The 12,639-nt window shown below is 53.8% G+C and overlaps 1 protein-coding gene across 4 annotated transcripts in view; it reads right to left on the bottom strand.

The window, feature by feature from the left end:
* Nucleotides 1–12,639, bottom strand: part of PADI2 (peptidyl arginine deiminase 2) — a 45,668-nt gene that overhangs the window by 18,292 nt on the left and 14,737 nt on the right. For 3 of the 4 annotated variants that reach the window (XM_004425631.3, XM_087446725.1, XM_087446726.1), the window contains exons 4-6: nt 6,735–6,796; nt 4,409–4,526; nt 3,864–3,989 (exon numbers count right to left, since the gene is read on the bottom strand). In XM_004425631.3, the coding sequence (XP_004425688.1) occupies nt 3,864–3,989; nt 4,409–4,526; nt 6,735–6,796 (306 nt within the window). Of the gene's footprint in view, nt 1–3,863; nt 3,990–4,408; nt 4,527–4,788; nt 4,958–6,734; nt 6,797–12,639 lie in introns of those variants that run through there. The other variant, XM_087446727.1, reaches the window with a different exon arrangement.

Below are 12,639 nucleotides of genomic sequence, written 5' to 3'. Positions count from 1 at the left end.
TACCTATGCCACAGGGTCATTGCAAGATAGAATGACACAGCATCAGTTACTTAGGTAAACTCAGTAACCGTGGGTAACCATTGGTAACACAGCTGGGACCTGTTGGCATTACTATTGCAAGCCCATGAATGAGTCATGACCCCTTACTGGAAAACTCATGACATTCTCATTGAATGGCTTATGAACAGAAGGCAGAGAAACAATACTTCACCTCGCCTTCCCTTGGGTGGGCCCAAGAAATGAGGCAGATAGACTCAGACACTGGATGTCCCAAGGAACTCATTACAGCCTGACATGGAAGGTGAGGTCCTTCTCACCCAGAAATGACAGCGTGTGCTGTGTGACCCAATCACTGAGTAGATCCAGATGGACCTGCGCAATTAAAAAATTCTCCCCCAGGCACACAGGCCCTCCCATGCCCACAGGCCCTATGCAGCACTTGAATTGATGCTCAGGGCATAGAAGCCGACCTGTCTTTGCAGAAAGCTCCAAAGCTTTCCCAGGGCTCTGGGCAGTTGGGGGGCTCCACCAGGAGAGGGGTCTGGCCAGGGGAGCTGGTCAGGGAGAAGGACATGTTCTTGCCCATCTGCCTGCAGTTTTCTCCTTCCTGTGGCCTGCAATTTACATGTGTCTCTCTTTCTGGCGGCTTGAGCCAGCTCCGGGCAGATTGATTCCTTGGTGGGAACAATCCAGCCACTGTCCCCAGCAGCCTCCTTCCTCCATCCCCCATCCCCAGCTCGGTGCAGGCCCGCTGGCTCTCCGCTGGAACCAACAATGCCCCTCTACTGAGCAGCCCACGTGCCTCAGGCTGGGCCCAGCGGCCACCCTGACCTCTCTTTAGCCCCAGGCACTGGCCCTGCCAGCCGGTGCTGGTCTGGCTTGTCATAACCCTTGTGGTCACTTTGGAGCCATTCCACCTCCCAAGGAGGCTCTTTGATAGGGTGACCAACCATCTTGGTTTGCCGGGAACTGAGGGGTTTCCTGGGATGAGGGATTTTCAGTGGTAAAACCAAGAAAGTCCTGGGAAAACTGGGACAAGCTGGTCACTGCACCCTTGCAGGAAGAGGTCAGGCCCCAACTTTGGGGTCCTGGAGCAGAATTTGCGGCTGGAGCACAGACACCTGGTCCTCCCAACAGTCCAGGGAACTTCTGTCCACTTCAGTGATTGTAATTAAGAATCATAATAATAATCCCAACAAAAGCAACAAGTGCCATCTACAGAGAGCGTTCCACGGGCCAGCTATGGCACTAGGTGACTGACATGTGATCCTCGTTTAATCCCCATCACCAGCGGGGACAGTCAGGCCTCCCGTTATCCCCACGTCACATCACAGATGAGGGACCCAAGGCATGGGCTGGTGAGTGGACTTGTCCAGATCCAGGATTTGAACCTCTTGGGCTCCAGAGCTCCCTCTTGGAGCCCTGTGTCCCTCTCGGGTTCCCTTGGCCTCTAGCCCAGCCCTCTGCCCTTGGGGGACACAGGTGACATATGACATTTGTGTAACACAACACATTCTTATCCACAGGTGTACTTGGATTTTGACAAAGCCTCAAAATGTTTGCACGGAACAAAAGGAAACTGTGCCCCAGGTTGATTATTTTTCATCTTGTTCTTTAGGGTGGTGCCGAGTATTCATCCAGGATTCCACGTTTGGTGGGAAACTGACTACTCTGGGGTCATTGCTGCATCAGTAACGCCCACCCTTCCCCACAACCCAGATAAGACAGACTGAGGATGGTGTCTCAAAGTGCTTGCAGCAGTGGTTCCTCTCTTTCTTGTCTGCTCAGGGCCCATCTCGGATGGCAAGTGATGGGGAGGGATGTGATTAGAGGGCCAGACCTCAATCTACTCGCATCAACAAAGGAACCCTCTAGATGATGTCCAGGCATCACTGTTAGCAACACATTGTGTGTCCCAATTTGCTGCAACGGTGGAGAAGCCCAGGTAGAGGGCCTGCCTGGTTGCCTCGTCCCCTGTGGCGACCCTGGCCTGGCCGGGGTAAACATCAACACCTCCGGCCCCCTGGGGCGGCGGAGCCAGCCTGACTCTGGGGATACTCCAACCTGTGTGAGGTCACTGCCTGAGCCCAGGGTGGGTCAGAAGGAGGACTGGCTTTGAGTGGCAGCTGTCCACTGCTGTCCTGGCTAAATCACTCCCTGAGGTGAGGGTCCAGGGCCCTGGTGACCAACTCCTCAGGGCGACTAGCGGACCTGTCAGGTTCTAGTGGGCCTGTCCAGAGGTGGGCCCCAGAGCTAGGCCAGAGATCTTGGCCCCCTGGACAGCTGGGCATGCAGGGGAAGCCCCGCCCTGCACCATGGCAAATTGTAAAGCTAACGGTTTTGCTGAGAGAGCTTTTTAATACATAAATCAGATCTTGACAGTCCCTTGCTTAAAACCCTCTAATGGCTTTCCACTGCACTCAGAATAAAATTCAAGCCCTCTCTGCATGCCCTGGCCCCGGCCCCGTTCACTGACCTTGACTCCCACACACCCCCTGCTCTGGCCTTCTTTCTGCTCCTCCAATACTCCAAGCTGGGTCCCTCCTCCATGCTGTGTACTTGCTGTTCCCTCTGCTTAGAACATTCTTCCCTCAGCTCATGAATGGCTGGTTCCTTCTCATTGTTGGTTTGGGTCTCAGCTCAGATGTCACCTGCTCAAAGAGGCCTTTCGGGACCACCCAGGCTAGCCGTGCCTCATCTCTGCCCCTGCCATTGTCTATTACTTGGTCTGCACCATTTATTTTTTTTTTTATTTTTATTTTTTTTTAAAGATTTTATTTATTCAGTTTTTTCCCCCCAAAGCCCCAGTAGATAGTTGTATGTTGTAGGGTCACATCCTTCTAGTTGCCGTACGCGGGACCCGGCCCCGGGCTGGACGGGGAAGTGGTGCCTCGGGGCGCGCCCGGGATCCGAACCCGGGCCGCCAGCATCAGAGCGCGCGCACTTAACCGCTAAGCCATGGAGCCGGCCCTGGTCTGCACCATTTACTCTGACTGAGTTACTTATTAGGTCTCCCGAGGGAAACCATCACCTCCCCCGGGAGATGGTCCCCTCCCCGAGGGCAGGGTGTGATTGCAGAGTTCACTGCAGGGATGCCAGCGCTGAGAGCAGTACCTGGCCCTGGGGGCTCAGCACGTATTGATAGAAAGAGTGAGACAGAGCAGGCAGCTGTGAGGACTAGCTCCATGGCAGAAGCACGTTCCCCATCGCGGGGCCCAGGATGCCCTGTCACCATGGAGAGGAGAAAGCGGTCAGCTCCTCGAGGGTGCCCACAGCATCGTCAGGGCTCTTTAAAAGTGGGAGGCAGCTCTCAGCTCCAGAAGGTCTGAGATGGGCAGAAAACAGCTTGGGGGGGGGGGTACCTGCCTCAGGTATCAGGAAGGTATGACTCCAGAAGAGACGGACCTCAAAAGCCCTCCCTTCCCTGGTTCATGGCGAAGAAGGGCCTCTGCGTTCACATAAACCCACATCATCGCCGACTCCTTTGAGGCAAGAAGGGCCTCTGGATTCACATAAACCCACATCATCGCCGACTCCTTTGAGGCAAGAAGGGCCTCTGGGTTCACATAAACCCACATCATTGCCGACTCCTCTGAGGCAAGAAGGGCCTCTGGGTTCACATAAACCCACATCATTGCTGACTCCTTTGAGGGAAGAAGATCTGTCCTCGAGTCTCTTGACTTCACAGGATAATGGTGGTCCAGTTACTGCTGCTCAGAGGCCAGTCCTGGACCCCTGCAGTCACCTGCCCCTGCACCTGCCTGAGGGAGCCTTAGAGGGACAGCCGGCCCCAGTGAGGGTTGCTCAGTGAGCACCGAGTGGATGGGAACGGCGGGAAGGAAGGGCTGGGCTGGGACACTCACTCTGCACGTAGAACACGCCCACTTTGTCCGAGTCCGACATGGAAATGTAGAGAACTATCTCGTATCCGGCGGGGAGGTGCTCTGGGCCTTTGGTCCGCAGGATCATCTGGGACATGTCCTTGAGGTCTGCAGGGCGGACGCACAAGGAGGTTAGGAGTAAGAGACTTGTGGTTGGAATGTTGGTTTACAAATGCCTGTGACTTTTATCATCAAGACAAAGAAAACCCCACACGTGTATTATGGGAACTATAGAAAAGCATCAAAACCGGTTGTCAACTCCAACACCACAAACGACTTCCTATAACCTTTTGGGAATTTCCTTCCAGTCCTTCTTCTGTGTACATGTAACTTCTGAAAAAACACGGTGCCAACTGAACTATATTAATAGTTTTGTCTTCTGTTTTTAGCAAGAGTGGATCTTTGAGTCCACCGTCCCCGGGAGACCCAGGGTCACTGCCGCCTCACCCTCAGCCCAGCCCAGGACGTAGCCTGAGTCTTCCCTTGCTCCTCCCCGCCCCCAGCCCGGACTGCGGGTCCTGCCGCACCTTCCTTGCTGTAGACCTTCTCATCCTTGAAGTCCTCCTTGGGCAACCAGGGCGTGTCTCGGTCACAGTTCACCAGTAGGATGGCCCCCTGGCCCTCGGGGCCCCAGGTCCAGGATGCCTGCGTTGGCAGGGAGAGAGGTCAGTGCCCTCTTCTCCACCTTCTGGCAGATACACCCAGCCCCAGCGCAGACCCCACAGGACATCGGAGAGACAGCCCCAGGACGAGAACAAAGCAGCCACCATGCATTGTGGCAGCTGTGAGCTGGCAAACGTGAATCTCGTGTGTGATGCCCGGAGAGGGTCAGGCATCAGAGGGAAGTTCAGGAGGGGATGGTGGCAGAGAGACAGAGACAGGAAGGCTGACCGGGGCGTTTATGAACCTCCTGTCTGGTGTGCCTGTGCCTGGAGGCGAGTGGAGGCAGGGAGATGGAGGGCGGCCAGAGCAACGAGCTTGCAGACATTCTCCGACAGGCTCTCAGGTCCCCAGAGGGGCTCAGGGTGAGACGCCCAGATGGATGGACACCCAGCTATTTCCAGACATGCTCTGAGTGCTCCAAACGGACCTGCAAGGCAATCCGTTTTCTACATTGCAGCCAGGGCAACGATCTCCAACCAGATCACGTTGCTTTCCTGTTTTAAGCCCTGTCAGGGGCTCCCTGTTGACTTAGGATAAAGCCCCAATTCCCTACTGTGGCCTGCAAGGCCCGGTGAGACCTGCCCACCTCTCCATCTGCTCCCTCCACCTTCCCCTCGCTCACTCTGCTCCCCACACTGGCCGCCTTTCCGCTCCCCAAAGACTCCAAGCTCTCAGGCCTCTGCCTGTGCTGGTCCCTCTGCCTGGAAGGATGTCCTGTCTCCCTTCACCTGGCCTATCCACTCCTCCTTCAGGCCCCTTCTTCCTGGAAGCCTTTCTGATTCTCCAGACAAGAGCAGCTTCACTGGGTTTACACTTATGGCACTGTACACTTTCTTTTGGGGGCAGACTTAGGACAATTGTGACAAAACAGCCACCATGTCATTCTTTATTTAATGTGGGTCCCCCCACTGGACTGTGGGCTCCCTGAGGGCAGGAGCTGCATTTCTCTCGTTCTTTCTGCATCCCCAGGGCCTGACCCAGCCCTGGAATACAAAAGATGCTCAACAAAAATTTACGAGATGAGTGAAGAGAACACGCAACTTCCCTGGCCCAGATGGGGAAGGTCTGGGTGAGTTCAGGCCCACAGGGATTGTGTGACTTCACCCAGGCCGCAGAGCTCCTCAGGGAGGCTGGACGTCTCAGAGGCCTCCGCGGAGTCTATTGTCACATGGCTTGGCCACGAGCACAGAGAACGTACGTGTGGGGCTGACTCAGCTTCTTCTTGTGGCCGGCTGCCTTGGGAAGGCAGGGCTGGGGCAGAGCCCCACTGAGAAGCCTGAGAAGGGGCTCCCCAACAGGACTGAGGGCCCCCCTGGCAATGTGCAGAGTCTGGGGCTGGCTGCTAGGCTCCAGGCTTCTCATTAGGCTATATTTATTTAACTTTTTAAAGCACCCATTGACATATAATTTACACCAGGCTTTAGATTGTTATTATAAAAGTAACATACGCCCATGGCAAAGATTTAAGTGATATAGAAGAGCAGAAAATGGAAAACAGAAGCAACGGCGTGGGCGTACACAGAGCGAAACAAATGGAGCTTAAAAACCGGGTTGAGGGAAAAGTACGCAACAGGATGAGATGGAGAACACAATGCTCTCTGCACAAGTTAAAAGGCCATGTGTACTGATCACACCCTGTGTTTGGCAAGAATCATAAGACCAGAAAGAGACACATTAATCCCATTCAAAGGGTCCTTCATGGGGGAGCAGAATGGGAGTGGGGAATGCAGTATAAGAGAGAATGAATGAACGAACGAATTGTGCAGGCCCCATCAACGATAACACACTTTGAACTGAGAGCCATTATTGCAGTCTTCCGCCCCTGATGGTCTCCCCCACTCAGTTTTAAAATTAAAAAACCAAAGGGAAAAATAATAAGAGCCAATGCTTTGGCAGCACTTCCTCTAGGGCAGGGCATCTATTCCTCCCGACAGCTCTATCAACTGGGTGTGGATGGGGAGACTGAGACTCGGGACCCTGCTCCGTGGCTGTTCCTGTAAGGAGCGTGGCTCCTCTGCTCTGTCCTTGGTGTGCAGTGCGCCTAGGGGCTGTCTTGGGCCTCAGTCTTCTCATCTGTAAATGCGAGTTGTCTGTGTTTGCTGGGAGGACCATGGCTGCCTACAGGATCCAGCCTGGGGCTCTGTCCCCGAAGTCCCCAGGTCGGGGCTGTCTGCCCTGGTAGCTAGGTACCTTTTTTGGGTTGTTCTTCTCTACCACGCCGTCCCGGTCTGCATCCACATCCAGGGAGATCTCTGGGGACAGACACACGGGTGAGTTGCTGAGCCTGCCAGATAAAGTGGGCCAGGGACAGGAGGAAGATCTGTGGGATTAGGGTGCAGTCCATCCATCTGCTTAGTCCCTGGAGGGGGAGGGGCTTACTGAGGTCATCTTATCCAACCCCCTGCCTCAGCACCCCGATGCGCGATGGAGAGTCCGAGCAGGCACTGTGCAGACTTTGCAGCTTATGGATTCGAGAGGTGCTGTCAGGGAGGTGAGGGACCTCCCACCCCTTCATTGTTCCTCAGTCAATTCTGGGTGGTGGGCGGGATGAGCCTCACCATACAGATCTGGGAACCTCGGTTCAGAGAAGCCAAGTCACGTGCCCAGGGTCACACAGGTGGCATTAGCAGAACTGGGGCACACGCTGCAGTTGGTCTGATTTGAAGCTCATAGTTTGAAAGTTTGCATAGGATTCCGTAACTGCCTTTCCCAGTCTGCGCTGGGCGTGTGTGCCCACGTGCGTTTGTGTGTCGCTCTCTCCCAGAATTCCCAGTGGTTTAGATCCCACCTCCAAGGACTGAGGGTTTACTTTTGATTGGAATCTGAACCTCCAACCCTTCTCGATCTGAGGGTGCTGAGGGGCCAGGCCGCCAGAGAGAGGATCCAGGGCAGGAACCCTGCTTATCCTCTTGGGGAAGGGACCTTCGGTATCCCTAGGCCTGCCATGGGGACAGCCTTCATGGTGACTGTGTGGGGCAGTGAAAGGAGGCCAAGATTTAGCATTAGCCAGTGGTGGGTTTGAACCCTGGTTCCCTGCTGTGTGACTTTGGGCAGGTTAGACAGACTTTCTGAGCCCCAGTTTCTTTACCTGCAGCATGGGGGCCTTTTCCAGTCAGAGGAGTTGCACTAATTGCAATAATAGGCACCACTGACAGTTGAGCCGGATACTTCTTTGCTGTGGGGCCATTGTAGGATGTTTAGCAGCATCTGGCCTCTCAGACCCATCCCCCAGTTGTGACAAACAAAAAGTCTCTAGATATTGCCAAATGTCCCCTGGGAGGCAAAATTGCCCTCTGAGTTAGAAACTAACGGCAGGGCAGGGAGCTGTCAGGAAGGTAATGGTGGCGTCACATAGAATGAGGTGAGCTGGCTCCAGGCCCCGGAACTGCCCGGTGGGCTCGGCCTCACGCTGAGCATGACGTGGACCGAGGTGGGAGCTGGGTGGGAATGAATGCATTCCTGGTCAGTCCCCTTGGCAGGCACGCCCTCTCCCTGGATCAGGTGGGGAGAAGGGTCCTGGCACAGGAAGGGTCTTGTTGTCACCCTTCCCCAGCTGGCTCACCGGAATCCGGGGATTACATTCTGGTCTTCCCTTTGCCCACAGCCTGATTCCCTCCCAACCCTGAACATGGCTTTTCTGGGTCTAGGAGGAGGCAGGAGGGGGAGGCTGTAAGGGTGCCTAGTCCTTGGGAGAGGCAGCACTCCAGGATCCCAACCTCTGCAGCCCTACTGTCAGTTAGATGCTGTAGGGCCTAATGATCTAAACTCCTCCCATTGATCCCATTCACCCAGCAAATCACTGTTGAGCATCTACTGGGTTCCAGGCACCATGCTGGGCACAGGAACCTCGTGGCAGGCAATCGGGCACAGTGCCTGCTCGCAAGGAGTCCCCAGTCCCATGAGATCAATATTATTGTTCCCATTGTACAGGTGAGCAAACCCAGACTCAGAGACGTCACCTGTCAGCAAATTGGGCTGATAATCTGGGAGGCTGGTGCAGGATAAGGATTCTGGGGAGAAAGCGGGAAGGCAGGGCCACCAGCTGCTGTTAAAGAGGCTGAAGACTCAGACGAAGGAACAATATTGGTTTTGGCCTCCAGACCATCGTGAACTTTCCAGCCGACACTCCCCAGTGAACGCTGCCTTTCAGGGAGATCGGCTTCCCGAAGCTCCACCCTGAGAGCCAGCGGCAGACCCAGCCTCCTTAGGAGTCACTCTCTTTGCTTTCCAAGATAACAATCTCTCCTGTGTGTCCAGTTTACTTTGCCAGCTGCAGAGAATGTTCTATGCATGTTCTCACCTTAATCATGCCAGGAGGGAGGAGTTATCACCCACACAGCCACCCCTCCCCCCATACAGATGAGGAAACTGAGGTGCTTAGCAGGAAAGTGACCAGGAAGTCCCCAGAGTGCAGAGCTGGGTGTCCCACTCGGGACTCTGACTCCAGACCCCTGCCCTCGGCTGTTCCCTCTGCTGACACAGGCTGACCTCTGCCCTGGCTGTTTCCACAAGCCAGGCCCACATTCAAAGACCCAAGACTTGCTCCCCTGACAGTCATTCCCAGAGGAGTTGCCACATCCCCACCCTGGAAGCCCTGTGGCCTTCGTCTCTAGGCTGAAGGTGGCACATCGTGGCTCCTGTGGTGCGTCCATGAAAGCAGGGGGTCATAGGAGAGAGATTAGGAAGCACTTTATTGTGCTTTACTTCATTATGGATTTCTTAAATTTAAAAATTTTATCGGTGTGATAGTTGCACATAGTGCAAAAAAAAAAAAAAAAGAAATCAAATATTATCAAACAATTTCTAAAAAAAACCCAGTTCCCCATAAAGTCCTTTCCCTCACCTGCCTGAAGCAATCTCCCTAATACAAAATAATATGCTTATTGCTATTTCTTGATTTATTAAATTCAGGTAAGTTTCATTCCTGCATAACTTCTTGTTATGCAATTGGGCATTATGTAATTGGGCTCCCTTATCACCCACCTCCCACCCTCCACAGTCAAATGGAGAAATGTCCTCCTTTCCTCTCCACTCTCCCTCGGAAACCCCCTCAAGCTATAAGCCATCCCTGGAGGACTTCTCCCCTTCAAAGCTTCCCCCAGTGTCCAATTTAACTAGCCCCCAATGGGACGATCCTTGTAGGGATGGAGAAGAGGGCTGGCGGGACCTGCCCCGAGCTCTGCCCTCCTGCCTTCTTGGGGGTGGGGGATGGGGGAGGACATCTGTTTCAGGGCCTCTGGGCTCCAGACGACATTTCCCAGAGGCTCTGCATCCGACCTCAGCTCCCGGAATAGCCCCAAGGTGTCAGGTGGCACCTTGGTTGTGGGGCGGGTTACCGGGAAATGTCAGTGGGATTGGGTTCAAAGCAGTCGGCCCTGAGAATCTAGACCTCGAGGCCTCGGCTTTGACACAGAGGCACAAGCACGCTGGCGGGATGCCAGCCCCCAGGGACAGCGGCAGGGTGCCTGGCCTTCTTGCCTTACTGGGCAGCTTGGGGGGTGGTGGGGAGGAAGGACTCTCCCTCCACAGCCAACTAGGGCAATTATCCTAGGCTCTGGGGAGGGGGCTCAAGGAACGAGGTCCTTAGGTTGATGCTAAAAATTCTCAAAGCTTGTGGATGTGTACTGCTCCCGTCACCAGGACCACAGCAAAGAGGGTGAGACTATGTCTTCCTCCCACTTTCCCGCTTAACTTCCCCCTTAAGAGGGGAGGGCTTTGCAAATCAGCCCTAGTTAGAGTCTTGAAGGCCCCCAGGGATCAATGAGCTCAAAATTCTCATTTTATAGCTAGGAAAAAGTGAGGTCTGGAGAGGGTGGGCTACTTGTCAAATCACACGGTCCTTGGCAGGACTGGGACAAAAATCCAGGGCCTGATTTGGCCAAGGGCACCATGGGTTTGCTCCCAAATCCCAGGAGTAAGACTGAGGGACAAGCAGGTTCTCCAGCTTCACCCAGGCAGAGAAAATGTGGCTCCCCAAGAGGAAGGGAAGAAAGGAAAGAGAGCGTCGACTGAGCACCCACTCCACACCAGGCCCTTTGCACGCACCATCCCATTGAATCTTTGTAAGCACTGTGCAGGAGTGCACTGTAAATCCCATTTTGCAGATGAAGAAACTGAGGCTCAGAAGGACAATGATCACAACGTGGCCGGAGGGGGCAGAACCAGAACTTAGACTTACTTCTGTCTGCTCTGAAGCCAGGGCTCTTTCTGCTCAGCGTGGGCTTAGGACTGAACTAGGGGAGACTCGGATATGTCCTTGCAGGGCAGTCCCATCATCTTGGGATGTTCAGGGTGTCCCTGCCTCTGTACGATTACTCAGGACATGGGGCTCAAGGCCTCCTGGGGTAGATGCCCGAGGGAAGACAAGACCTGGAGGGGTCAGATAGACCAGTGGCTCCCAAAGGAAACCAGAGTTTCACCAGGGTCCCTGATGGAAAAGGAAACATAAGTTCAGTGGGGTGAGTTTTTAATAAAGCTTTATTTCTACAATGTAAATGACAGTTTTTTTATTCTGAAATTATGCTCTGCCTACTTTTTAGATGTTAAAATGATGGTGATAATTGATGGCAAATTATTTTATTAGTGTCTTTTCTTTTTGGCCGAGCATCAGGCTTCGTCAGGCTTTTTATTCTTTTTTTTTGGTGGGGGGACATTTGACTGGCCCATGGCACCTAAATGTCTGGACCTTTTGGCAGTTAAACAAATAATCGTTCAGTGAAGGCACAGCCTCAGAACCTGAGAAGGATGAGACGGGTCACTCTTCACGGGCGCATGTGGTATCTTCCGGGGTCTCGGCCCTGCTGCCCTCTCTGAGGCTTCCTCTGAGCACCAGCCTTACCATCTTCTAGCGCAGAGAAAAATTCCAGTATACAGTGTGTTATTTTGCCATCTATCCTAAGTCCGCCTTGCTTTGGTCAAGTCTCACTAATGGTGCGGTCAGCCCTCTGGGATCACCCTCACTTGACAGGCCTCTGGCACTGCCCTTCCTGCTTATGTCCTCAGGTGTCCCTGTCTCTGTGGGATCAGGTTTCCTCAGGGGTGGTCATCTGAGACAACTTGGGAACTCTGTGTGCATGTGAGGGTCACACACGTGCCAGCCCTCAGTTGCAACTTGGGGGCTTTGGTTTCCATCTCCCGAGGCCCCCCAGGGTTGTCCTGAGGACCCTGCCCTGGGCTGGGCATCCCCTTGGTGCAGAGAGAGGGACAGGGTGGCCAGCAACCAAGCCCACTGGGGAGACAGCTGAGAAGCGGGGAGCACTGCTGTTGAGCCTGCTTCGGCAGCTAAAAGCACACAGCTGGAGGAGGACGTGCTGACTTGGGAACTAGTTGTTTTTTGGGGGGAGTTCTGGGACCCCTGGGGAATGAGATAATTGAAATGACTTGGAGGTCCCACAAACCACTTTCTGGGGGTGTAGTCTCAGGCAAGTTTTTATTTGTTTTACATTTTATGAGCCTTGGTTTTCTCATCTGTAAAATGGGGCCAATCATAGTGTCTATTCTTGGCATAGACGTAAGAATAGATGGAGATCATGACAGTAAACATCTAGTATTAGAGCCTAGTACACCACAGGTGCTCAATAAATGCCAGGTGTTCCTCCTCCCCCTCCTCCTCCAAGCACCCAGCACAGTCCTGGAGGCCGAGGAGGTGCTGAATAAACGGGAGACATTGTCCTCATTTTAAAGCATCAGCACATCGCTGACTCTCAATATCTGCACGTTCTCTGCCCCCGCCATGTGGCAACTCTGCCAATGTTAAGTTAAGGCTGGATGGACAAACTGACCCTCTGAAATGTCCTCCTGGCTTAAACGTTATATGATTCAAGATTTGAAAAACGTGTAAAAGTAATACCTCAACTGCAGAAGAGTCGAGTGACGGAAGGTTCAGAAGACCACATCCCACATGCCCTGGCACCCAGGACAGGGGAGTGCAGTGCAGATGGAAAGAACCTGGGAGGGGAATAATCCTGAGTTCTGGACTCAAGCTGCCACCAAGTTGCTGTGTGACTTTGAGCAAGTTCGCTAACCTCTCTGGGCCTCACTGTCCTCATGAGTCAAACGAAGGGCTTGGACCGGGTGAGTTAAGGACCCAGGCTAC

Source organism: Ceratotherium simum, chromosome 22 (assembly GCF_057802395.1).
Source record: "Ceratotherium simum simum isolate JZ-2026a chromosome 22, ASM5780239v1, whole genome shotgun sequence".
Taxonomy (NCBI): domain Eukaryota; kingdom Metazoa; phylum Chordata; class Mammalia; order Perissodactyla; family Rhinocerotidae; genus Ceratotherium; species Ceratotherium simum.
The sequence above is the reverse complement of the archived record's forward strand: the minus strand, read 5'-3'. Positions and strand labels throughout refer to the sequence as shown.